Consider the following 23,809-nt stretch of genomic DNA (forward strand, 5'->3'; position numbering starts at 1 on the left):
AACCCTTGGACTTTCCCTACATACGATAAACTGCTACGGATGAATCCTTTGTAGCCCCGCAAGCAGTGCCAGTTTGCATGGAACGGAGTTCTCCAAACATCCCACTTTGGACCCTAAATAATTCAGTCTCCCCGCCCCCCCCCGCCAAAGTCTATTGCGGTGTGTGTGTGTTGCTGCTTGACAGCACTTCCCCCACCTCTGGGACCTTTTGTTTTGTGTCGGTTTGAAGAGGCCTACAGCTAATGAGTGTAGAAATTTCCATGTCAAAAACAAGCTTCATCATGAGAGAGCTGAATAAAACAGTTACCTCCAAGTTGTTTGCTACATGTCTCAACGTGTACAATCTGGCTGGGGAATTTGGGCCCAATCGTGTTGTCTCCAATTGCCCCCACCGCCACCCCCAGTGCAATAACCCAGTTAATATTAGCAAGAACAAACGGCCGGATAAACGCACAAGACAGTACACAGAGATGAGCAAGCAAGATAGATTGGGGAGCAATAAAACCCACTGAAAGCAGCAGTCTACCCTTTGTCCTTGCTTTGTATTTAGGGTTCAGAATGGCTTCAGGCACAACCAAGGTATCAGCCAACAAGCAAATACAGCAAAAGAGAGGCACTGGTAAGTCTTAGCAGCCCACTCATGATTTCACTCAATTATGCCAAAGGGATAATTCACTTTCCCCTAAATTGGAATGCTAGGATGTAATAGTGGCTTAACTACTTCCCCTAGCAGGAGGGGCACTGGAGAACAGAGTGGACGGAAGTGGAGCTTTTTATAGGTGGGCACATATTTCTCATAAAACTGGAGCCAGAGTTTGCAGCAGGTAACAAAAGATGGAACAATATTCAAGCTCAAAGAGCAAAAAGTATTTTTAAAGATGTCTGCAAAAGGTTATACTCTTCAGAGAGCCATTCCAATTTATGCCCTGATTTAGGTTGCACTCCTAAAACTGCAACTGACTTCAAACTATGGTGCAATTTAGACATCATGCCATGTCATCGTTTGTGCTAACCCTAGTTTAGAACCAAAACCTTGGTATGAGCTTCCAAACATACTAGCAGACTACAGTTTAGAACAGCTTGTCTGCTGTTGTATTCTGCCACTCAGCTTCCTAAGTCCATCAAATCACTCTCATCTCCCTTTTGGTACAGCTTCTGGAGGTCAAACAATGGCTATCAATATCACACCAAACCAGAGTTAGCACAAAATCCAGTTCCACCATTGTATCAGATTCTGGTTTGTTGGCCAATTGCAAACCATGGTTTTGTCAATTCAAACATCACACCAGAACCATGCTTAAGCACCCCAACCATATTTTAGTGAGATGTCTGAACTACGAAGTAACTGGGGAGAACTATTTTTCTAGCATCCAGGTCCAGCTGACCAGACTTGCCACCTAAAAATGGCACGAGAGAAGGCAAGCTGCACTGCTTACCCTATTCTGTATAATGCTGTATAATGTTCGCATTGGCCAGATCTGGAGTGCCACCATTTCAAAGGGCAGGGACACACACTATAGTTCCCTTTTCTCACGAGACAGATGAATAAACGGAACTTACTAAATAGCTGAATGCTAAGCTGATTTGTAGGAGGTTGATCATGGTATCCTCCATAGATCGAAGTTTGATAGAGCATTCCTAAACACCATAATTTGGAATCCTTGCTGATATTAATGGATATGTAGTTTCTTGCTTTGGATTGGGCCACCACTGAGAGTAACTTACTCACTGCATTCGCTCCAAACATTAAAGTTGGAGATGCAGGTTGCTGCCCTAACAAGTTGAGGAATTAACAGGTGTGTGTATATGTGGGTGTGATTGTGATTGCATTGTTAGCCCAGTGCAAACTGTGGAGAAATGAAAACTTTTGTTGTCCTTGACATTTTCATAAAAGGTCCAGTTGACAACTCCCAGTAGGGTGGACTTTGTAATGGGTGGATCCGCAAAGACCATCTGGTCTTGCAGCCTATGCTCTGCTCTGAGTCTTATGGGCTCTGCTTGTAGTATTTGGTTTTGTTTGGTGGGTATCCCCGCACCCCCAGATCACTGTGAGAAAAGTCAGAGAAAGGGATGGACAGCTGCAGCCACATAGAATACCGACAGAGCTTTTACCTGGCCCTGCATTCTGAAGGTATGCCATGTAGCCGCCTCTTCCACGGCCCCCCCTACCTGATCCTCTTGCTGCTGCCACTGCCGCTGCTACTGGTCCGTAGGCTGCTGCTGGAAAACCTGGCCGTGGGGAAAAACAAGAAGGGGTAAGAGGAAAGGTGCAACGGACAGCCAGTGTTTACAACGGCCACAACAAAAGAGGCGGGTTAAGGGCGAGTATGAGCGGGAACAACTGTGTGTGTGTATTTATGAGAGAGCATTGACTGCAGAGGACTTTGGGTGGGTCTTAAGAGTGGAAGCGCTTTGATGCAATTCCCTTTCTCCTGCAAGGTAAAAGTGGCAGCTGCCCATGGGACATAATAACGGAGAAATTCAGAGCAATTCAGCACAGTTGTGAATGGTCAGCCAGTGGTCCTGCTAAAGCAGAGACGGGAGCCTATATTCCTTCTTATTTTGTGCAAAAATTCAAAATCAACATGTGAGTAGATCTTCCACTGAAGCAGCACAAAATGAAACTCCCGGGTCAAAGCAGAAGGCAGGCGGTGAGCCTTAGGTCCAGTGGTTTGGGATGCAGGAGAAAAGTGCTTGAAGGGATGAGGGTGGCGGGGGGAGGAAGCAAGCTTCAACTCCTGCCAAGCCCTGCACTCTTTTGCAATGAACATCAAAGCCCCCACCAGGTCCAGCATCAATACACAGCACACACACTTTTTAAAAAGTATTTCTGGAACCCTGCTGAGTGAGGGACACCCTTTTAATCCTCCACAATGCTCTGAATGGAGGCTATGGAAGGGGCACTGTGGGAAACAAAAATGGAAGCTCCCCCAGACACAACTGGCTGGTACTCATCAGAGTGCTGCGGCTGTGTGTCGCTGCCACCAGGTAAGGCTACAGGGAGCTCACTGATGTGGGAGGGAGCCCGAAAGGCCCATCATTGTTGAGGGTTCCTCTCATACCTAGAGCTGGTCCAGTGCCCTGCTTAGATGTGAATGAGGAAGACTCCTGAATATGGCTACCCTGAGATAGGTCCGCTGAGACAGGGCAGGGCAGAAGGTTGTGAGGAAGGCAATTCTGCAGGCCAAGAGTCTGTAAGTGCTGACAGTCAAGTCAAGGATCTGTAGAACAGCAGTTGGGGCTGCACGATAGGGACCAGCCACCATTGAGGAGGAGGAGCTTCTCAAAAGCAATAAGGAGCTGGTAATCAAAGATGCCCTGGGCCGCAGGGACAAGGAGATGCTGGGAGGGTTTTCTGCCCTTTGTCAAATTTTGTTTAGGGATGCTGGTGCAGTCCTCTGAGCTTGGGTTCAGAAACAAGCTCAAATGAGGGGCGAGCTTTTAAAAGCCCTCAATTCCCCCCCACCGGCTTTAATCAGAATGTGAGCTTGCTTCTCTCCTGCCTATTCCTGCCAGCCATCTCAGAACACACTCTCCTCCCTTCCCTTCCACTGACAGGGGCGGATCTTGGTAATACGATGCCTTGGGTGAGGCCAAAATTTGACACTGCCCTTGTGCCGCCTTCCCCAAATCTGGTAGGTGAGGTGCCGGGCTTTGGGAAGGAGGCACGGGGATTTTGGCAGGGCCCCAGAGTCCTCCTGTCTCCTTCCCAAAGCTGGGCAAGCACTTACTAGGCTTTGGAAAGGAGGCTGGAAGGCACCCCCTCAGCTTGGCGCCCTGTGTGGGGGAACCAGTCGTGCTGCCCTAAATCCACTTCGGCCACTGAAGTTGTAGCGGTGGCAGCAGCAGCAAAAGTTGCAAGTACATGGAGCGAAGAGAGGAGAGGGTTTTCACCCACTCTCATTACTTCTGTCATCCAGTCGGAGCAGCCTTCTGGGGAAGAAGACAGCATAGGAGATGTAGTTGGCTTGCCCCTACAGAATCCATATACCCACCCATATTTGATCTTAAATGAGGGCAGTGGCTCTTCAGAGAACTACATCTGTCACAGTTCCCCATGGGCCGGTAGGTTGTTAGCTAACGTGTTGGTCTGCTTTCACTGCTGCTACCATTACTTCAGAATGAAGATCATGAAACTGGGAGCGTGTGGGGAGACCTTTAAAGGAAGGAGAAGGCAGAAAGGCCAATAATTTCTCTGAGCCCTCGGAGTGGCTCAGAAAAATCACCCAAGTTCCTTCCATTTTTTCCCAAAGAACTCAAGTAATTTCAGAGTTAATTTGAGGTGAGCTTTGGAGAACTCTAATTTGTATTGCCAATTTTGGTTGTGATGACAAAAGACAGGAGGCACTCTTAGCCAGTGATTACGCTGCTCATAGTTCCTCATTATGAAGACAACCATATGGAGGCCAGAGGCAAAGAAAATAAAAAGAGGATTCGGAAAGCAGAGGAAAAGATAAGAGAGAGAAAAAGAGATCCAAAGAACTCAGCCAACTACAAGCCTGCTAGCTCTAGTTCTATCACTGTAGCTACATGTATTGCTAACAGGGAAAAACTGAACAGAAGTGAGAGGCTAAAGTGTCTCTAAACTACTGCAAAATATGAATTAAGAGAGACATACTTGCATTTAAATATGGTAATAGGGCTGTTGGAGGAAAAAAACATTCCAGGTAAATAAATGCAGCTGTCCTCGGAGCCCGTCCCCCATACACAAAACATTTGCTCAAAGAAAAGCTAGGCCCCATTCTCATTAAATGTGGAGGTTAATTGGCATGCTCTTCAATTGTGGTGCTGAAGTGGTTATCAAGGTTGCAGTGGCTGGGCAGGAAAGAAAAGAGAAACTGCTTGCAGAGACTAGACCCAAGCAAGTGCAGAAACGAAATCATTTTCAGTATGTCCACACCTGGATGCCATGTCAGCTGGGATGGGCATGTGGGTCACCTATCAAGTATACCTGCTTCCAGAAGCTGCCACACCCCAGATCTAGCTATCATGTTTTCTTATGACACTTGTGTACAACATCAGGGTGAACAATAGAGGGATAGGATGGGTGTCAGCAACAGCAGGAATGGAAGAGGAAGGAAGTTTGTCTGGATGTTTGCTACTGAAAGGCAAAGATGTGTAACAATTTAACAGATTACTTTCTGGACCGAACAACTGGAAGCTAAAGGAAGTTTTCCCTTGTCCCTTCCAACAAATCCTTGGCCAGTCATAGCACCAGCCCCTCAGCTTGCCTATACAACAGCTCTGCTTCCTGGTTGCCATGATGCCATTTTGGGGTCGTGTAGTGTAGCCAAAGGTAGATTGGGGTGGGTGGGGGTGGGAACCTTGATTATTTTTAACAGTGACTCAGATTCTCTGCTCCTCATAGACCTCTGCCTGAGACATTTCATCACCCAAGAGGAGGCACAACACATCCCAAGACTCCTCTACGATACCAGCCTCGGAGTACACCTTTCAGATTGCATTTATAGACTTCTTACTTTTTTTGAATGTTTTCCTCTGAGGATCTGAGAGCAGCAGATATGGGTCTTCCTCTGCTCCCAATAGACCTTTCACTTATACCCTGTGAGGCAGGTTAGTCTAAGATACAGAAACTCTGCCTGAAGTCACTTAGTAAAGTTCATGGTGATTTGAACCCAGGCCTCACTTGTCTATTGCCCTATCCTTGCCTTTACACACTGCTTTGTACACCCTTGCACACCTAAGAATACAGCTGCTCCAAATGTGTTGCACACTTCCTTGTGCAGTTCTTATTACGAGACGAACTGTTTTTATGAAAGTAGATAGCACCCACTTCACTACAGAACGCTTCTTTCAATTGTTATTTCCTAGTGTGATATCATCACCTGCAACTTGCAACTCCAAGGAGTTCAAATCTTGAGGTGCAGTGAATGGGTACTGCCCATAACAGCTGTATCTGCACTCCCACCAAATAATTAAGCTTTAGATGCTCTCCAAATAAGCAGTGTAGCTGTTGGTATCTGTGGCACTCTGAAACCATCATCAAAGCTTAATATAAAATATGGTGCTAGCCTTCCAAAATCATGGAGTGCTTGGCTGGATAGCACATTTATTAAATGCTGCTTACAAACCAGGAAAGCATCGTGCTTTTAATAGAATGGCAAGGCACAATATGGCACATAATATGTAATATGAAGGTTCCGCCAGATGTTTTGGACGACAACTCCTCTCATCCTGTGAGCTGCCCAGCTCTGTTCAAGGTGTACTAGGGTACAAAGCTCTAAATGACCTGGGACCAAAGTACCATCCATTTCAAAATTTCCAAGGGGGGGGGGGGAGGTCCTGCTTGTGGTCTCATCAATAGGAATAGCATGAGGGACAGGGACACAAGATAAGGCACTCTTAGTGGAGGCACCCCAGCTATGGATCACCCTAAGGCGTTTTCTGCATTCAGAAACACATAGAAGACTTTCATTATAATTGTCAATGTTAATCCAGGTTTTTGGCTAATAGCTTTATGGAGCTTTTATACCACAGTTTGCAATTCATTAAAGTTATCTTTCAAATGGTAAATGTTATTATTGTGAACCGCCCTGGGCTCACCTTGGGAAGAAAGGAAGGGCTATACATTTGAAACCGTAAATAAAACCCTGGCCATTGGGCCATGCTGGGTAGGGTTGATGGGAGTTATAGCACCATGTTGCTCCTCTTGCAGCACAGGCTGGAAGAATATAAATCAGAGATATAGTTCGGAGATCAGGCTTGAGGGTGGTAGTCAAATGTTTTCCCAAATCTGGCTGCTTGCCTTTACTTGGGGGAGGGAAAAAACCCTGTAGGTCACCCTCAGCATGATTTCAGGTGTTCCTTTCAATAAAATTAAGAATGTTATGACTGGAGTCATCAGGAAAGGCTGGGGGCTACAGCAAGAAAGGACACAATTTGGTTTGAGCTACATTCCCTTCCCTAGCCCAATGGATCCAGGGGCACAGGCTGCCGTACTAGGGCGTGCTGAATTTTTCAACTTTCAAATTCCACTTGGTAAGTAAAATGTGTGTAAAATTGCATAGAAATCATTAAAAATGATTGCAAAGTACTTGGTTAGATGATATTATTATTATTATTATTATTATTATTATTATTATTATTGAAAGCAGTTTATGTGCTTCTTTGACAAATGTAGACCTACCAAGCTAAATGTTATCCAATCACAAAAATAGTAACAGATTTAATTCCTTACACCCAAGAACATATTTTAAAGACGCCTCTGAAGAAATTTGCAAAAATTTAGTTTTATCCCCAAAATGCCATGCCCTACAGCCATACCTCATCCTGAGCGCATCCCTTTTATGAACCATGATGTTCTTCTCAAATTAATTCAAATGCTGCACTCAAAAACTCAGTTGCTACTTTATTTTTCAATATGTCATTCGGACAATTGTGTAAAAAATTTGCCACAAACTCGAAAGCCACTATCCCACATCAACAACATCTGTATGCTATGGGTTTCCCACCCAAATACTAACGCATAGCATGGCACAACCAGATTTTACACTCTACTGGACATAAGGAGGTTTTTTGGGGGGACACAATTTCCAAGCACTCAAAAAACAGCATCTTGTTTCTAGGAAAATATACCTCTCCCCCAGATACAACATGTGTAAATGTTGCTGCTGTCACTTCAAGGCTGGCCCTCAAAGGATGGGAAGCAGAGCCAGTACTGATCAAGAACTTCCCTCCTACAGATCCTGTGCTGTGCCAGCTTATTAAAGTTTGAAGGAGGACACCTGAGACTCCATTGCAACCTGGTGTGTTATCCAAAGGCCCAGACACTCCTGTCCCTGCTGAACAGATCTCTCAAGCTCCTTTGTCTGTGTTGCACTTCTAATTGCCTGGAGAAAAACAAGACGCCAGAGCCATTCAAAAGCACTAAAGTGGATTTAGGCATTCCAATTAGCGGATATTTTACAATTAATGTTTTGAATGGGCTCCAGCGCTGCCCAAGAAAGCCCCCAGGATTCCGATCAATTTCATGCTGCCTTTATTTGTCAGCGAGAGCTAAAGCCGGCATTTAGAGTTCAATTTTTCACAGATAATATTCTACCCCCCCATGCTTCCTGCATCAATAGGTTCCCTAACTACTTGAACAGCCATGTTGAGGAGAAGGACACATCTGGTTTTGATGAAGAAGCCCTTAGGCCCCAATTTGGTGAGAGGCTCTGTTCAAGCAAGTGCTTTCTCCACAGCGCAAACAACATCATGAGGGGAAGGCAAGCAGTCTTTCGGACAGATTATTATTATTAACATTATTAATTAACTTCTGACCTCACATTTAATTTGACAGATTTAAAAGAACTTGGAACGGCGCAATGCTTGCCTGGTGGTATGCTGTTGCTTTTCAAGAAAAACTGTAAAAAAATTCTTCTTTTGGACTATTTAATAAACATTATTAATTGACTGTTGTCTTTGTCCATGGAGTTTTCTTGGCAGGGATACTGGAGTGGCTTGTCGGTTCCTGCTCCAGGTGGATCACGTTTGGTCAAAACTCTCCACTATGACCTGTCCATCTTGGGTGCCCTGCTCGGCATAGTTCATAGCTTCTCTGAGTTATTCAAGCCCCTTCGCCACAGCAAGGCAGTGATCAGTAGTGATGTATGGAAGTGAGAGCTGGACCATAAAGAAGGCTGATCGCTGAAGAATTGATGCTTTTGAATTATGGTGCTGGAGGAGACTCTTGAGAGTCCTATGGACTGCAAGAAGATCAAACCTATCCATTCTGAAGGAAATCAGCCCTGAGTGCTCACTGGAAGGACAGATCCTGAAGCTGAGACTCCAAAACTTTGGCCACCACATGAGAAGAGAAGACTCCCTGGAAAAGACCCTGATGTTGGGAAAGATGGAGGAGAAGGGGACGACAGAGGACGAGATGGTTGGATAGTGTTCTCGAAGCTACCAGCAAGAGTTTGACCAAACTGCGGGAGGTAGGGGAAGACAGGAATGTCTGGCGTGTTCTGGTCCATGGGTCACGAAGAGTCGGACACGACTAAACGACTAAACAACAACAACAAATTAACTGACTCCCTGCTTTAAACAAATGCTCAAGTATGTCATTGAAAACACCAAGACTGACTGTGCTGAACTTTGGCTGGGTGGTGTCTGGTGTTTCTTGAGCTGAAGAGGTTCTTACAGGTCATCTCATCTGATCTGCTGCTGAAGGAAGGTGGTCAAGAGCTACAGCTCTCCTCTGGGAAACCTCCAGTGAAGGAAAGCCCATCACCCCTTTAGGTGTGTTATGAGGTAACTTTTTTATCAGCTTGTTTGAGGGAGTGGCAATTTAATAATTCCATTCTTTTAAAAGCCCAACAAACAGGGGACTGAACAAAAGCACTAGATGGCTGGCTCTAAAAAGGCAAAACACCTGTATGGCATTAAAACTTACCTTGCCATTATGCTCTCAAACAGGGATTAAATGTGATGACAAAGGTTTCATTCAGACAGGCTTGGGCTTCAGGAGGAAAAATGGAAAGAGCAAATCATTTTTACGTGTGCCCAATTTAAGTGCCAAGTCTGTGGCTTAGTTTGGATTGCCCTTTAGTGACCAATAGGCTTGAAGGGAATTAAGCAAAGTGGAATGTGATGTACTGAATTCACAGCCTAAGGCTTTTCATAGGTGCCACATGAAAAGAAACCAGAAGAGACAATGCTCAGGAAAGTATTCTAAAACTTCATCTAAAAGAAGATGCACAAGGATGAGGAAAGCACTAACAGTATCATTGATTTTATCCTTTTAAAAAGCACTTCCCCTCCCTTTGCAGAATATGTAGTCTTCAAAATACAAGTCTGTGGTTAGGTTCGTACAATACCTAGGTCAAAATATTGTAAAGCCAAGAATTCAACAACTGTCTTCAGGTTGAACAGAGAGAAATAAAGCAAAAGGAAATTTTGATAACCTTCCCCCCCCCCCAACATAGTTTCCAATCCCTTTGATCAGCCTGGAAAAAGAGTTAAGAGGCTCCCAGCTGTTCCTGCAAATAGAGATTCTCTTTCATGATTCCTATAACTGGGCCAGGCTGAGGCTACGTTTGGAAAAGGCAAAAGCAGGAAATGTCTGGGGTGTAATATTATTATGAGCAATTTACTTTAAAAACTTGTATATTGATTTACAATCCTTGGGTGAACATGAAATACCACTGCTGGTTTCTTTCTCCCCCAGATCAGTAATCCACAGAGCTCCAGAAGAGCTGTAAATTTTTGCGGATGTAATATTAAAACTGCCACTGCAAGAGTTATAACAAATAACTATGGCGTGTGATGCATGCACTCCCCACAGAAGTTACCCATGTAACACAAGGACTGTGGCTATGCTTTAACACACAGAACCCTTGCCTCTTCCATCTCAACTATCATCTACAGAGATAGGTAGCTGTTCACATGGTACAGAAGGGAAACAAAGGCCAGGAAGGCATGAATTTGATCAAAACTCTCCAGAGAATTCATAGTTGAGCTACAATTCAAAATCTGATTTTCTCAGGTTTGACTACAAACATGTTGCTGGAAGAGCTTCACTATGGAGTGGTACAGAAATGTAAATAAACAAATGAAATCCTCCTCATTGGATCATGGTGCCTCTAAAGCAGGACTAGGTGTACTCCAGATGTTTTGGACTACAAATCCCATGAGCCTGTGAAAATACGGCTGTGCTCGCTGGGGCTGATGGGCACCAGGAGGAGGAAAGTTAAACTTGAAAGTTAGAGGATGCCTGCAAGGTCTGCATTTTGGCAATCAATGAATACTCAAGCCTGAACCCAGCCAAAAATAGCTTGCAGAGGGTGGGCCAGTTCTTTATCCAGCCCCTGGGCTGAAAAGGGGTTTCCCACCCCTGGTTTAGGGTTTTAAAGTTCAAACCCAGCACCTTCCACTGAGCCAAGAAGTCAACTAGAAGTTAATGAACTTGTTTCAAAACTGGCATAATGCAATCTCCGGGGGCCTTCCCCAGTCAACATGGGGAGCTAAATACTGAACTAGTTTGGAGATTTGATAAGTCTTCAAGGGTAGCCCCACACTGAGAATGCTGCAAATCCAATCTGGATGTCACCAAAGCATGAATTACCATGGCTCTAGGTCAATCCTCTCTGGGAAAGAGTTCAATATTGGTCAAAGTCACTACTGGGGCATCTGGCATAAGAACATTCCGTCAGAACATTGTGTCAGAACATTGCATCCATCCAAGTCACTATTTTTGACACTGACTGGCAGCAGCTCTCCAGGACTAGAGCGGGGTTTCTCCCAGTCTTCCCTGGAGATGCCAGGGTTTGAACCTGGGACCTTTTGCACACAAAGCAGATATTCCTACCTGTGAGCTTACGATCCTTCGTCAAAGTGCACTGCCAAACCCAAATCACATATAAGCTGGAAACCAGTCTTTAGGGCAGAGCTTTCCAAACTGTGCATTGTGACACATTAGTGTGCCAGTTGCTTTGTATAGGCCTGTTGTGCAAACGCTCCCCACGCTCCTCCCAGGGCTGGAAAGGGGTTAGGTTAACCTCCAGTTTGCTAGTAAAACGGAATTACTATGTTGCAAAATGATGCATATCTAAAAAAGCATGTCACCAACATGAAAAGTTTGGAAGCTCTGCTTTAGGGGAAGTACAACCCTGCCCAATAAAGGTACGTATCTCCAGCATCAGCCAGATTCCCAGCTAACAATACATGTGTCTTTTCAAATTTTGCTCACACTCATCTAATTCATGGCTGACTTAAGGCCCCTATTTAGAATTCACACTGTCTTCCCAGGGTCAGATGAAAAGGAGAGTTAGAATTGGGTATGACTGATCTACAGATGACGCCGCACTCCAGACATTGCACGTCTGGATGATCTCATCCAGCCGTTTCATGAAATGCTAAGTACCATGAATGACATGATGGAACTTCTCGCTGCGTTCTGCAGCTGTATGTCGCAGATGCACCCCGTGGCAAGTCTCAACTTTGGTCACAACCCAAAAAAGGATGCTGTCAGCGCAAATCTTCCTAGTGCCCTGGTGAGTATTTGTTCCATTTCCCATTAAAACAAAAGTACACAAAGCCAGGAATGTTTTACAGAGATTATTAAAAGCACAACAGAGATGTCCATCGTTGCATCAAGAGAGACAGAATTCTACTAAAAAGTTCGGGGGGGGGGGAGGAAGAGGTGGTTTAAAAAACTTTTAAGTGTAATGAACTTGCCTGGGTAACTGGGTTTGATTGAAGATCCCACGGTAAGCACTAAAAATCCATAGAATCAAATATAGGCATTACTGGGCAGCACAGCAAGCTATAAACTAATTTAAGAAAAATTGCACGACCTCAAAATTTAATCCATTTCCCCCTCTCTTTCTCTCTCCAAAGAAATAGTTTAACCCTGTGCTTTAAAATGCCAAATAGAGGTATACAAACAGGGCAGGCTCTCCTGGGTGCTTCTGATGGATTAATCCTATTAACATTTTTAACATCTGCCCAAGAGTGCTTTATTTTGACAGCCACGTTAAGTGTTTCCCTTTGTCTTTAAACGCTGCTCTAGATCAAGCTTATTAAAATATATTTCACCGGGTCAGGAAATTAGTGCATTTTGGGCTCAGTAGTGGCACGCATAATGAGGTCATCATTAGAGAGCCTACTCTGGTATTCCAGGCACAGGGGCTGACAAGAACAGAGGCCTCAAAAGAAGGGAGCGTGCAAGCAAGAATCCCCTAGGGTCTGGTTGGGTTGGGGGGTTTTCTTCCCAGCCTCCACATCCTTTTCTCTTACCCTCTCACTAGTAGATGGCCCATGGGGACTGAAAAGCAGTTGCCCAGGTTTTCCAGGTTTGAGAGAGAAAACAATTGGGAAGCATGTGGAGGTTCAGACTATGAAGAACTGTAGCCAAAAACGTGAAAATTCCTAACAGGGGTTGGGGAAACCAATGCACAACAGCCAGAGCATAAATAGTACAGGTAGCCTAAATATTATTTAACATTGTTTTGTGGTGAACAGCTGGACAGAAAAGTTATCTGCTTCTGCCATTAACATTACTAGCCCACTGGCTCACAGTTGCCCATGTCAGATATTTGCAGCCTAAAAACACCACCACCACACATTTTGGACCATTTCCCTGACCAGCTATTTACGGTTCCGTATAACAGGTTGCCACTTAGCAAAGGGTCACTGGCACTTTGTTGATAGATTTTGCCCAACTTGCAATGCTCTTGGAAATTGCTCTATACATACACACCAGGCAACAGCAAACACTCAGAGGTACCAAGATGCCTTGGAAGCAAAACAGGCTGGCCATGTGATTCATTTGACCCCAGTCCTCCAGTGGAACAACCCTCTTTCCACTAGCCATGCACCTGTGCTTCCATTTGTGCTGCTTGGCTTATGTGAATCATAGTTCATGGAAAGTCTCCCAGCAACTGCACCTGTGGGTTGCTCCAAAGGAACTGTGAGGAGAAAAGAGGGGTGGACTGTTCCTGGCCCCATTTGGAATGGGCCAAATTAAAAAACAGAAATTTAGAAATAAAGTCCAAAAAATGTATATAAATGCATCCCTTTGAAATTCTGAGCCTGCTTCAGATTCAAATGAGCCACACACCTGCTAATAGCGTCTACACCAGGCTTCCTCAAACTCAGCCCTCCAGATATTTTGAGACTACAACTCCCATCATCCCTGACGACTGGTCCTGCTAGCTAGAGATCATGGGAGTTGTAGGCCAAAAACACCTGGAGGGACGAGTTTGAGGAAGCCTGCTCTACACTCTTGGGATGATAACTGCAGCCCTTCCTTGTCTGGGCAACATTATGAAAGGGTATGAAGAAGGTAGCAAGGGCTTATGGGGAAAGGGACATGATTTCCCAGTGCCTGGCATGCAGCCATTGGCAACATCCCACTTGCTAGAAGGAACTCCCTCCCTTCATTCCATCACACCTGGAGCATCGAGGAAGAAAAGTGGATGAATGGGTTAGGAAAGAAGAACTTGAAATTCTTCCCTGGCGCAGATTTTTAACCAAACTGAAGATGAACTTTCAGGACTCAGATTGCTGGCCTCCTAATACTGAAGTTCCAAGCCAGGTAATACAAAATCTGGTGACAGTGCAAATTTCTAGATGTCGCTTCTAGGACATTTCCTGATTTGATCTGCAGATCACCAGAAGACCCTCAGGATCAGACCCTGAGTGGATAGAAAGATGATGTGCAGCTGCTGCAAAGGAGAGAAGGCCCACATCTCCCCATCTCTCTTCCCAATCACTGAGACTGTCAATGAGAAGTGGGGGAAGTGGGGAAACCGGCCACAATGAATTCATGTTTCACATTTTGTGGTCATAGACATGCAGTTCTGGCCAAAGACAACTGTAAGAGCCAGCCTATGACACACAACCAGCAACAAATGCTTGATGCTAACTAGGCTGATTTAGGGCCCAGAACAGCCAGGCGTCTAAGATCAAAGCCTGCCACACAACAGTTTGATTTAGTGCAGAGATTTACTACCACCTTTTATTTCATGATAACCCTTTATATTATGAGCTTTTAATGATGTTGCATTTACAGCTACGGGAAATTTCCTATCAAGCTGCCAGGCAGCTATAAAAGGCTTAAGCAGAAAATGCTTGTAAAACCTCTTATTACCACCAATCCTGGGCATTTAGGGAAAACTTAACAAGCACTTACATGGGTAGTTGAAGAACAGCACAGAAAACTAATCAGAACCAATAAGGAGGAGGATTTTCAAAATTGCTCAGGGTTGTGCAAATCTCATTTGAAATCACTCATTAGTTTCTCTACTGCTACAAGTAAAGCACTCTTTAACCAAATCCTGACTAGATGGAACGCCCACTCAGATGACGCTGAATCCTGCCCCTTTAGCCCCACCAGCTGCATTTCCATTTACCTGAATATTTGTGATGTTCCTTCCCACCCCAGTCTTCAAAGGCACAGAAAAATTAAACTGGCAGCTTCACTGAAGCACCAACATAGCTGCCCCTGCCTAAAAAGTCCATGGCACCTGCAGCTCCCGCTTCCCTGTCTTCACACCAAATCCCTCCCACTTTGTGGCTTGGTTCAGCAACCTTCCACATGACGGAACTGCAGGGGGGCTCCTCAGGGTCCAGACAGGCTGCCCTATTGGTGGGTTTTTGTTCCCCCTTGTGGTGACCGTGAGACCGTCTGAATGTCTGTCTCTGCAGAAAGATGGTGGCTGTTAACTCCTCAGGAATCTTTACCTGGAAACTGGAGCCCACACTATGAGGCTTTTGGGTAGCTGCAGTCTCTCCTCAGCCTTGGCACCATGAGGCTTAAAGTCAAGAACCCCTGGTGGCTGGGTTAGTGGGAGTGAGGGGCTCCTCCCTTGGGAAAGAAGCTAGTGGTGAGTCTTGTGTTTCTCAGCCCAACCTTTCCTCTTCCACCCATAGTTCCGCCCCCCCCCCCCAAAGCTTAGGGCCATTTAAGTCTGCTTCATGTACCTGCCCTGCATTGGGCTCATGTGTGCCAGCTGTGCTCCCATCTGCCCACCAGACTGGTATGTGAGAGAGACCCTTACCGTCTGCTGTTGGATCTGTCACTGGTACCTCAGCACTGTTACTGATGAGCCCAGCTGCACAATGGGCGCAGCAGAAACAATTACAGTGGCCTTAAGGGAGCAATCGGGACTGAAGATGCTAACGGAGGGGATCAAGTCCTGGAAGTTGTTTTTTTTTGCTTTTAAACTTAAAGCTAAAAACTCCAAAAGGGGACCTGGAACATCCCCGAGTGGGTGGGAGGTCCCAAGTGCCCCCTCTTCCCAGTGAGATGACTACCCGTGAGATTTTAGTAGGGCAACCAAACTTCTTCCCAACCATTTCAACAGCTCAGCATTTAATAATGTTGCTGTCACGCCTTGGAAGTAAGTGGTTAAACATCTGTTCAACCTGGTATACAATACTCTAAGTCAAAATACCAGCAAATGTGACTGGGCTAATCCAGGGCATTGCAGGACAGCCTGAAGCCAGACATGTGACAACATAAAATCCTCCCCTTGTCACGGCAGGGTGAAGGAGGGAGAGGGAAACATTCAAATGTGTGTATTTTTAAGTGTTTTCATTTTTATTCATGAATGACCAGCTGAGTGGGGAAGCCTTCTTGTTACAAGGCTCAAGAGAGACAGACTTTTCCCAGTGCTGTGCTTGTGGAGGATGCTGCCTATGGACTGAAAAAGGGCTGGGGAAGATCTTCTGTCTGAAACCCAGAAGAGCTGCTGCCGGTCAGTGTAGGAAATAGTGAGCTGGATGGACCAATGGTCTGACTTGCTAGAAGACAGCTTCCTGAATCCCTATGATGCCCACTCTGCATGGAGACAGGAAGATGAAGACCAGCCTAATCTATCCTGCATAACAGATGTGGATTGGTAGTTCTCTGATCCAGGAATTAAATAGATTGTATGTTCTGGATAGAGTTGCACCTGCCTTGAAAGAACAGATTTGTAGTCTAGAGGTGCTCCTGGAGCCAACTCTTTTAACTGGAAGCCCGAGTGACCTTTGTGTAAGGAGTGCCTACTATTAGCTTTGGCTGTTCCTGGATAGTAATCCTCACTCTAATAGCCTCCTGACTGGAAGACTGTAATGTGCTCTATGTAAGGCTACCCTTGGAGATTGTCCAGAAGCTGCCAACTAGTCCAGAAAGCAGCTGTAAGACTGCTGACTACTACCAATAGGCAGGACCATAGAATGTAAGTCCTGAAGAACCTGTATTAGTTGTCTATATGCTTCTGATCCCAATTCAGAGACTTGGAAGGAACCCCAAGGGTCGTCCAAACCCCTGCAATCACAGCTAAAGAATTCCTGACAGATAGCCATCCAATCTCTGCTTAAAAACCTCCAAGGAAGCAGACTCCTTCGTAGGTAGTCCATTCTACTGCTGAACCTAACATCAGAAAGTTCTTCCTAGTGTTTAGCCAGAATCTCCTTTGAATCCATTGCATCAGGTCCTACCCTCTGGACTAGCTTGCTCCATCGTTCACATGACAACCCTTAAGAGATCTGAAGAAGGCTATCATATCCCCTCTCAGTCTTTTCTTCTCTAAAGTAATTCAACATGTTAACCTTGCCATATAATAAAGCCTTTTACCTTAAAACCCAAATTCCTGAAGGATCACCTTTCTGTCAACCTGCTCATGTACTGAGATCAGATTGAGAGGTTCTTCTCGTGGTTCCACCATAAGGGGGAGTGCATGGCATGCTGGCACAAGAAAGACCATTTAGAGAGGATTCTGGTATTGAACCTACTTGAGTTTCGGTGCCTGTTAAAGAGGAATCTTTTTTTTTTATCCAGGCTTTTGGAGGAGGTTAGGCAATGTTGCCAGCTGCTATTTGTGTGTTCACCTGCTACACTAGTATTGTATGCTGTACTAAGGATGGCTTGAGTGGCTGTTTTAAGTTTATATTGTTTGATGTTTGATGTTCTGCTGTAACCTGTCCTGGTACAATGAAGGGAAGGCTTACAAATTTAAATAAATAAAGACAAATGGCAGCAGCTGGTCCCTCCCTCCTCCTGCCATCATGGTTTGCAAACAACATCTTGAATGCCCACCATGTTCTGTTTTCACAAATTTGTGCCAAAGAGAAACAAAAGTTTTAGAACTGATTAAAGAACAGGAGGCGGGTAGAAGTGTGTGTGTGTGTGTGTGCATGTTTATGGAGGGCATCCAGGCTGTGCCATATCATTTCACACTGATGAAAATTAAAATGGAAGGGCCTGGCGAATGATAATTAAACTCACTCTGGCTGATTTAATATGCACTTTGGAAGGGGGGGATGTTTTATGCCATGCAGATGTTGCCGGCACCTTTTGGGTAAACAAAGTGGGTACAGAGCTGGAAGGATTAGGTCACAATTTGAAGAGCTAAGCATGAGCTGGGGGGGAAGGGGGGGGACAGATCAAGTGCTGCAGAACCAAAGCAGACTGCTATTGTTTGCTAGCCAGAGGAAAGGCTGCAGACCACAATAAGGTCAGAATCCCCAGGGAAGTTGCCCTTTGCAAGCCAGCCCAACTGAAATCAACATGGATGGTCGTGCTCTTTGTGCTACTGCCACAAATTTCAGGGATGCTTGTGCAGGAGACCTTTGTCCTGGGTGTGTAGGACTCAGACATCTTTTCCTAAGGGAGTGCTTCTGCTGTGTGGAAAGCACATCACCCCAATGGTCCAGATGCAGAATTTTGTCCCTGGGAAAACATATAGCTGGGAGATTTAAAAGCAAACGAAGAGCCCTGCTGGATCAGATCACCAAACCCAGATGCTTCTGGGAAGCCCACTAACATGCCAATAAGGAAATAGCTGTCTGTGCCACTAAACATTTCCCTTTTTGTGCCATTAAACATGAAGGAGCCATGAAGCTCTGAATCTGAGTAGACACATATAGACTAATAATTCATATACTGGTCAAATTTCTCTTTTAAAATTATCTAAGCTAGCGGGCGATGTCCTGTCTTGCATTAGTGAATGATGCCCTGTGTGTCTGTCCTGACCCTACTGCCAGTTAGTTCCATTTGATGACCTCCTGTTCTAGTATCATAAAGCAAGGAGAATGTGATGTTTATACCAGAAAGGTCAGAAACACTGTCCAGCAGATACCTATGCAATAACATTTTATCTACCATTCAATGTAAAAATAAATACTGCATGTAGTCCTGGTTGCCCCATCTCAAAGGGATATACCACAGCTGGCAAAGGCCAACCAAAACAATCAAGTGGGTGCAATCCAGATGTTCTTGACTACAATTTCCATCAGCCCCTATCATGTTCAGCCGTGATGGGTTTTGTAGGCCTGTAGCATCTGGAGAGTGCTAGGTTGGGGAAGATTGGGCTAAAGCATTTGAGGACTTTAGCTTAGGGGGAAAAAGGGACTAAGGATGCATCCGAAGACTGATGACAAGGTGAACTGTTTTCCTTTTTCATTCCCTTGTTACTTTGTTAACTTCTGATTTTTTTTTATTCCACCTGTGATTTTTTTTAAAGCAAAATGTAAAGGCCAAACTCTTCCATGCTCAAGGGCTGGAGCACAGGTGTGGCCCTTTAAAACAAAAACAAGAGTATCTACTCCCCCTCCCCCACACCCCAAAAAGCATTCCAAGGGGATGGAAATTTGGGCCACAGTCATGACCAATGTTATTAAAGCACTAAAATGTATTACTTTTTTCATTATCTGGAAAGGCTCCTGCTCTCCCAAAGTTCAACACAAAAACAGAAGCAAGGTCACTGTTTTGCCCAAGCTATGACCTTTAAAAGAAATGCGTGTTCAAGGTGGTTTTTGTCTTGTGAATTTTAATTACTCTTCATCTGTGCGATGGATGCGTCTTTCAGTCCGTTTGTGCTGCCATTTCATTTTGCTTGCATGGAATCCAGGGAAACCCAGTGAAAATACACACAATTTACCTGTTTGGCCATATACCTGTCTGCATGGTGGGGGAACGTGACACAAACTGAAAACAGTGGCAAACTGTATGCACAAATCCAGTTGATCCTTTCCATTTTTGCAAAGTGCCTTTAAACTCAGATTAAAGCCATGTTTCTAAAACAAGTCAAACTAACTGTGGTTGAGTTAAAAATACTTTCCACCACCCCGGTATAGACTTAAAATTCCCTTTTCAATTTTTTATTTGCGGAATAAAATGACAGTGGTGCCACTGATGTGACCCAGCTAAGGTGGGGTGTCATTCAATTGTGGGGTTTGAGCTGTACACCAATACAACCAAGAATGCTCTCTGTCGTGGACCATAATGATTCAGTAAGTAAATAAGTAAGTAAGTAAGTAAGTAAGTAAGTAGGTAAATAATAGATGAAAGTCTCATCAGAACTGCAGTCTGACACATTTCACAAATTTTGATGAAACCTGCAACTTTCAGAATTAAATAAGTTTTTGGGGTCCTACCCAGGGTTGAACACAGCTAAGTCAGGATGTAAAAACTCCATTTGATCACCCTCTTCATTTACTCATTTTATGTGTGTGCGCATTCATGCATGGACACCCCAACACTGCAGACAGGTCTAGCTTGGCCAAACCAGGGCAGATTTCATGAGCTGAGAAAAACTAGCACCTAAATAATTTCATGGTCAGAGCCCTGCGAAATTAGGCATGAAGTGAAGGAAGGCCTCAGCAATGTTGTACTCTTATTCTTGCATGTGATTTGCGTTAATGTGATTTGTGTGTCATTCTTTTTTAGAGAGACCGGTAGCAAACTGCAGTGGATGGACGAATTGCATTTACTTTACAGTAGAGTGCTACTCACTCCCATGTGTTAATAAACAAACAACCCCAACAACTCATCAAAAAACACTTTTCAAATACCTTCCAGAATAGACCTGGAAACCAAGAGCTTGTCCACGATTGATCTGAACTTCCTTCTGAGTATTTCTTTGTTTATGGATTCAGTGGGCTTTTCGTCATCCCAGTCTCTAAAACAGGGGTGGTTAACCCATGGCCTGCAGGACGTATCCAGCCCAAAAGAGGTTCTTTGGTGCCCCTTAGACCTCCTTTCCCCAGATAGTCCTTTTTCACTAACTGCTCCATAGATCTCCTGCTGTGATTCTGTGATGCAAAAGCTTCACTGTGGCTCTCCAAGGACCCAGACCACCAATTTGTTCATTGAAATGTTACCATTATCTTTTAAAAATAAAATAAAAACTACTTTATACTTCCAGTCCCCTGCTGTTATGCCAAAAGGTTTTGTGACACTGCCCCCCCAACCAACTGACCTTAATAACAAAACGACACAACAACTTTTGACCACCCCCACTTTGACGTGTGACTCTTAGTATGGGTTTACTATGAGTCAATGTGGCCCATTTTCAGACTGAAATAGTTAGCTGCTGTTGCTCTAAAATATTCTTGTGCCCATGAAGCCTATTTTTGTTTAACATGGACAGCTAGGATACTCAGAGGTCAGCATGGCCCATTCTTTGTGCTGTCATAACAACAAAGATACAACCCACCAGTAATCTACATATTCCCATTGCTTTTATACCTTCATTTAAATATATTGAACTAAAATGCAACATTTAATCTGCAGCAAAACTTTGAAGCATGTTGAAAAGAGTTGCCATGCTTTTTACTAACTTATGTATTATTTCATTACATTGTTATTGGTACTGGTTATTTGGTGCAACCAAATTGAAAGTGCAAGCTAAGAGAGCAAAAACACAGCTTGTCTATTGTAACAATTTATTATCACTTTTTCTACCTTTTCTACAAGGATTTTTTTTTACCAAAAAAGAAAAGCAAAGAAAAGCACAGATGAACTACTTACAAAAGAAATCAAAGAAATTAAGAAAAAAAATCATACAACAGTTAAATGTCTGCAAAATCATGCATTCTAGGACAAGATCACAAATGCAAAGCAAATAATAGCAAAAAACCCTCCCCCGCAAAATAATAATTAAAAAAGCCATACAGGTTTCAAAAGCCATAGCTTGCAAAAAAGGTAAAAAAGAGAAAAACTAAACAGTTATTACATCAAGCACCATTATTAAATGAACAGCACAACTCCGATTGCAGTGACTTTGACATTTTAAACAAGTGAATTAAACATATATTTAAAAATGCATCACAGTCCTACTGTAAGCATGCAGCCAATTTCTCACAAACTTAGGAAATAAGTAGAAGGGCCTGTTTTCTTTGTTGCATTCTCAATACAGGAGGGTGCCCAGACTTGTCATACAGCTGGAAAGCCAATTCCCATGGAAGTCTCAAAGCCACAGAGCAGTGACAGTGAGGCCCAGCTGTCTGAACTGCAGGCAGCGGCTCACAAAACAGAATGCTCCTTCGGTCTCTGCACACAGAGAGCTAGCATGTCAGGAGGAAGGCTAGGTTGGAACTCAGACATCCAGGTTTCTATGTGCAGGGAATGGCCCTGTGCAAAGGATTCTATCACGGCAGCCCCGACCTAATGTCTGAAGGTGGTAAGCCCCTTGCACAGATGGACCACCCACCTCAAGGACCAACCAGGCCTCATCACAACAACTCAGATTAGTTTGCCAAATTGGCTGCCAGCAGTTCACTCAATTAAGCCTGGGAAGGGCCGGGCTGCTGCTAGCCAGGAAACGTGTCATGATAATACCACATGACCTGGCATCAGGGATTCTGCTTTCGGCAGCAACTCAGTGTCAGTCGTACGATGAACACCAAGGTCCATGAGTTTATTGGCAAGGCAGCTTCACATTTAAGAGGGAGCACAACTGAGTTCTCTAAGCAGAGCTCTTGGTCAGTTATTTGAACCAGTGTTTATGGCTTTTGTGGTGGTGCGGAGGAGGCCACAGCATAATGGCTACTGAAAGATCCATTCCAAACCAAAAGTGACCTCCACCAACCGGATTAATTTTAATCAGATTCATCCTCCTCATTTGTCCGATAGCTGTAGCAACCACCATTCTGAACGGCAACAAGGGATAGCTGCTGTTGCGTCTCAGAGGCGATGTATAGCAATAATTGCCAGCCGAAATCTCCTTCCGGACTTTTTAAGGTGGGTCAAACGACACATCTCAGTGAAGACAAGAGAATTGTCCCTAAAAGTTTGTGAGAAATTGTAATGCCTTCACCCGCAGCCAACCCTGATGTGAGTTACATTCCATGTGGGTATTAAAAAAAACAAACTCATACAAAGCAGGGGGTGGGGTAACAAAAAGAAGGAAAAATCAAAAAGCAGGAAAAAGATATGGAGATTTTCTTTTTTAAAAAATAAGAGTCCAGTCAGCCAAAGGAGTCAGTAAGAGCAGCATATTTTTTTCCAGTGGATACTGATATTAATGTACAGACCACCCAGGCTTTCTCTCTCTCACTCTCTCTCACTCTCTCTCATTAGCACTGCAGTAAACCCCGATTAATTTGTTATGCATCTTTAAGAACTAGTTGATAAAAATTATGTCTTGTGAAATCGGCAAATAGTCTGCAAAGTGAAATAAGAACAGAAATTAATAGATTAAACTGTAAAGATAAGTCCGAGAACTTTTTTTTAAAAGGGGAAGCAGGATAGCGAGCAATTTCAATTGGTTTCAAAAAGCATAATGGGGGGGGGGGTAAGGAAAGCTAGAAGTGCAGCCTAATCCCATCTATGTCTATTCAGAAGAAGGTCCCATTGAGTACAATGGGGCTTACTCCCAAGTTGTATGCTGAGGACTGCGACCTTAGTTGTCAAAGTGCATGGCATTCCTTCCACCTTCCCAGAAGGTGACAGACACCATTTCTTCCCATGAATTATTGAGCAAATGACAAGGTTTATATACTATCATATACTAAATGTGTATACCACTTTCTGACATGTTTTTTTTTTTACAAAGCAGTTCACAATTCAAGCAATAAAACCACAACATAAAATAGAAATGAAATCAAATAAAAACAGGCAAGGTGACACATTATAGAAAGGAGAGTCAAAACAAGCAAGGCTTAGGACTGCAGCATGAATAGTCACCTTAAAAGGGGGAATGGTTTCCCCCCCCCCCGATGCCTCCTAAAGGCACAGAGAAGGAAGAAAGAGGGAAAGAGAGAGAGATGGAGAGGCAGACAGGTGATGTTCCACCATTTGGAGGTCATGGATTTGGGAGCCACTTCTCTTAATTTCTCAGGAGGAAGGGTATTTGCAAGAGGCCCTGCTCCTCTGATCTTGATACCCTGGGAGAGGGTTGTATCGGGGGTAAGCATTCTTTCAAGTGACCAGGGCCTACCTAGACCAAGTAGGGCTTAAACATCAACAGCAATGTCTTCAGCTGTGCCAAGAAAACAACTCATAGCCACCAGTGCAAATGTAACACGCCCCAGGAGACACTCCGTGTCAAGAATCCAGCCAATGCCGTTGTGGACCACTTGTAAGTCAACTTCA

General features: G+C 44.3%; 1 protein-coding gene across 50 annotated transcripts in view; it reads right to left on the reverse strand.

Moving 5' to 3' along the window:
- Nucleotides 1-23,809, reverse strand: part of MSI2 (musashi RNA binding protein 2) — a 451,089-nt gene that overhangs the window by 46,257 nt on the left and 381,023 nt on the right. For 12 of the 50 annotated variants that reach the window (XR_014541936.1, XM_083587795.1, XM_083587794.1 and 9 more), the window contains one exon: nucleotides 2,170-2,229. The exons of 6 other annotated variants lie outside the window; for them this stretch is intronic. Coding sequence is in view for 42 of the 44 variants with exons in the window: in XM_083587795.1 (XP_083443921.1) it covers nucleotides 2,170-2,229 (60 nt within the window). In the remaining 2 variants the exon portion in view is untranslated. Of the gene's footprint in view, nucleotides 1-2,112; nucleotides 2,230-4,618; nucleotides 4,643-12,180; nucleotides 12,220-20,183; nucleotides 22,880-23,809 lie in introns of those variants that run through there. 32 more of the 50 variants (XM_083587823.1, XM_083587798.1, XM_083587777.1 and 29 more) reach the window with 7 other exon arrangements.

Source organism: Podarcis filfolensis, assembly GCF_964270895.1.
Source record: "Podarcis filfolensis genome assembly, chromosome: 15".
Classification (NCBI taxonomy): Eukaryota; Metazoa; Chordata; class Lepidosauria; order Squamata; family Lacertidae; genus Podarcis; species Podarcis filfolensis.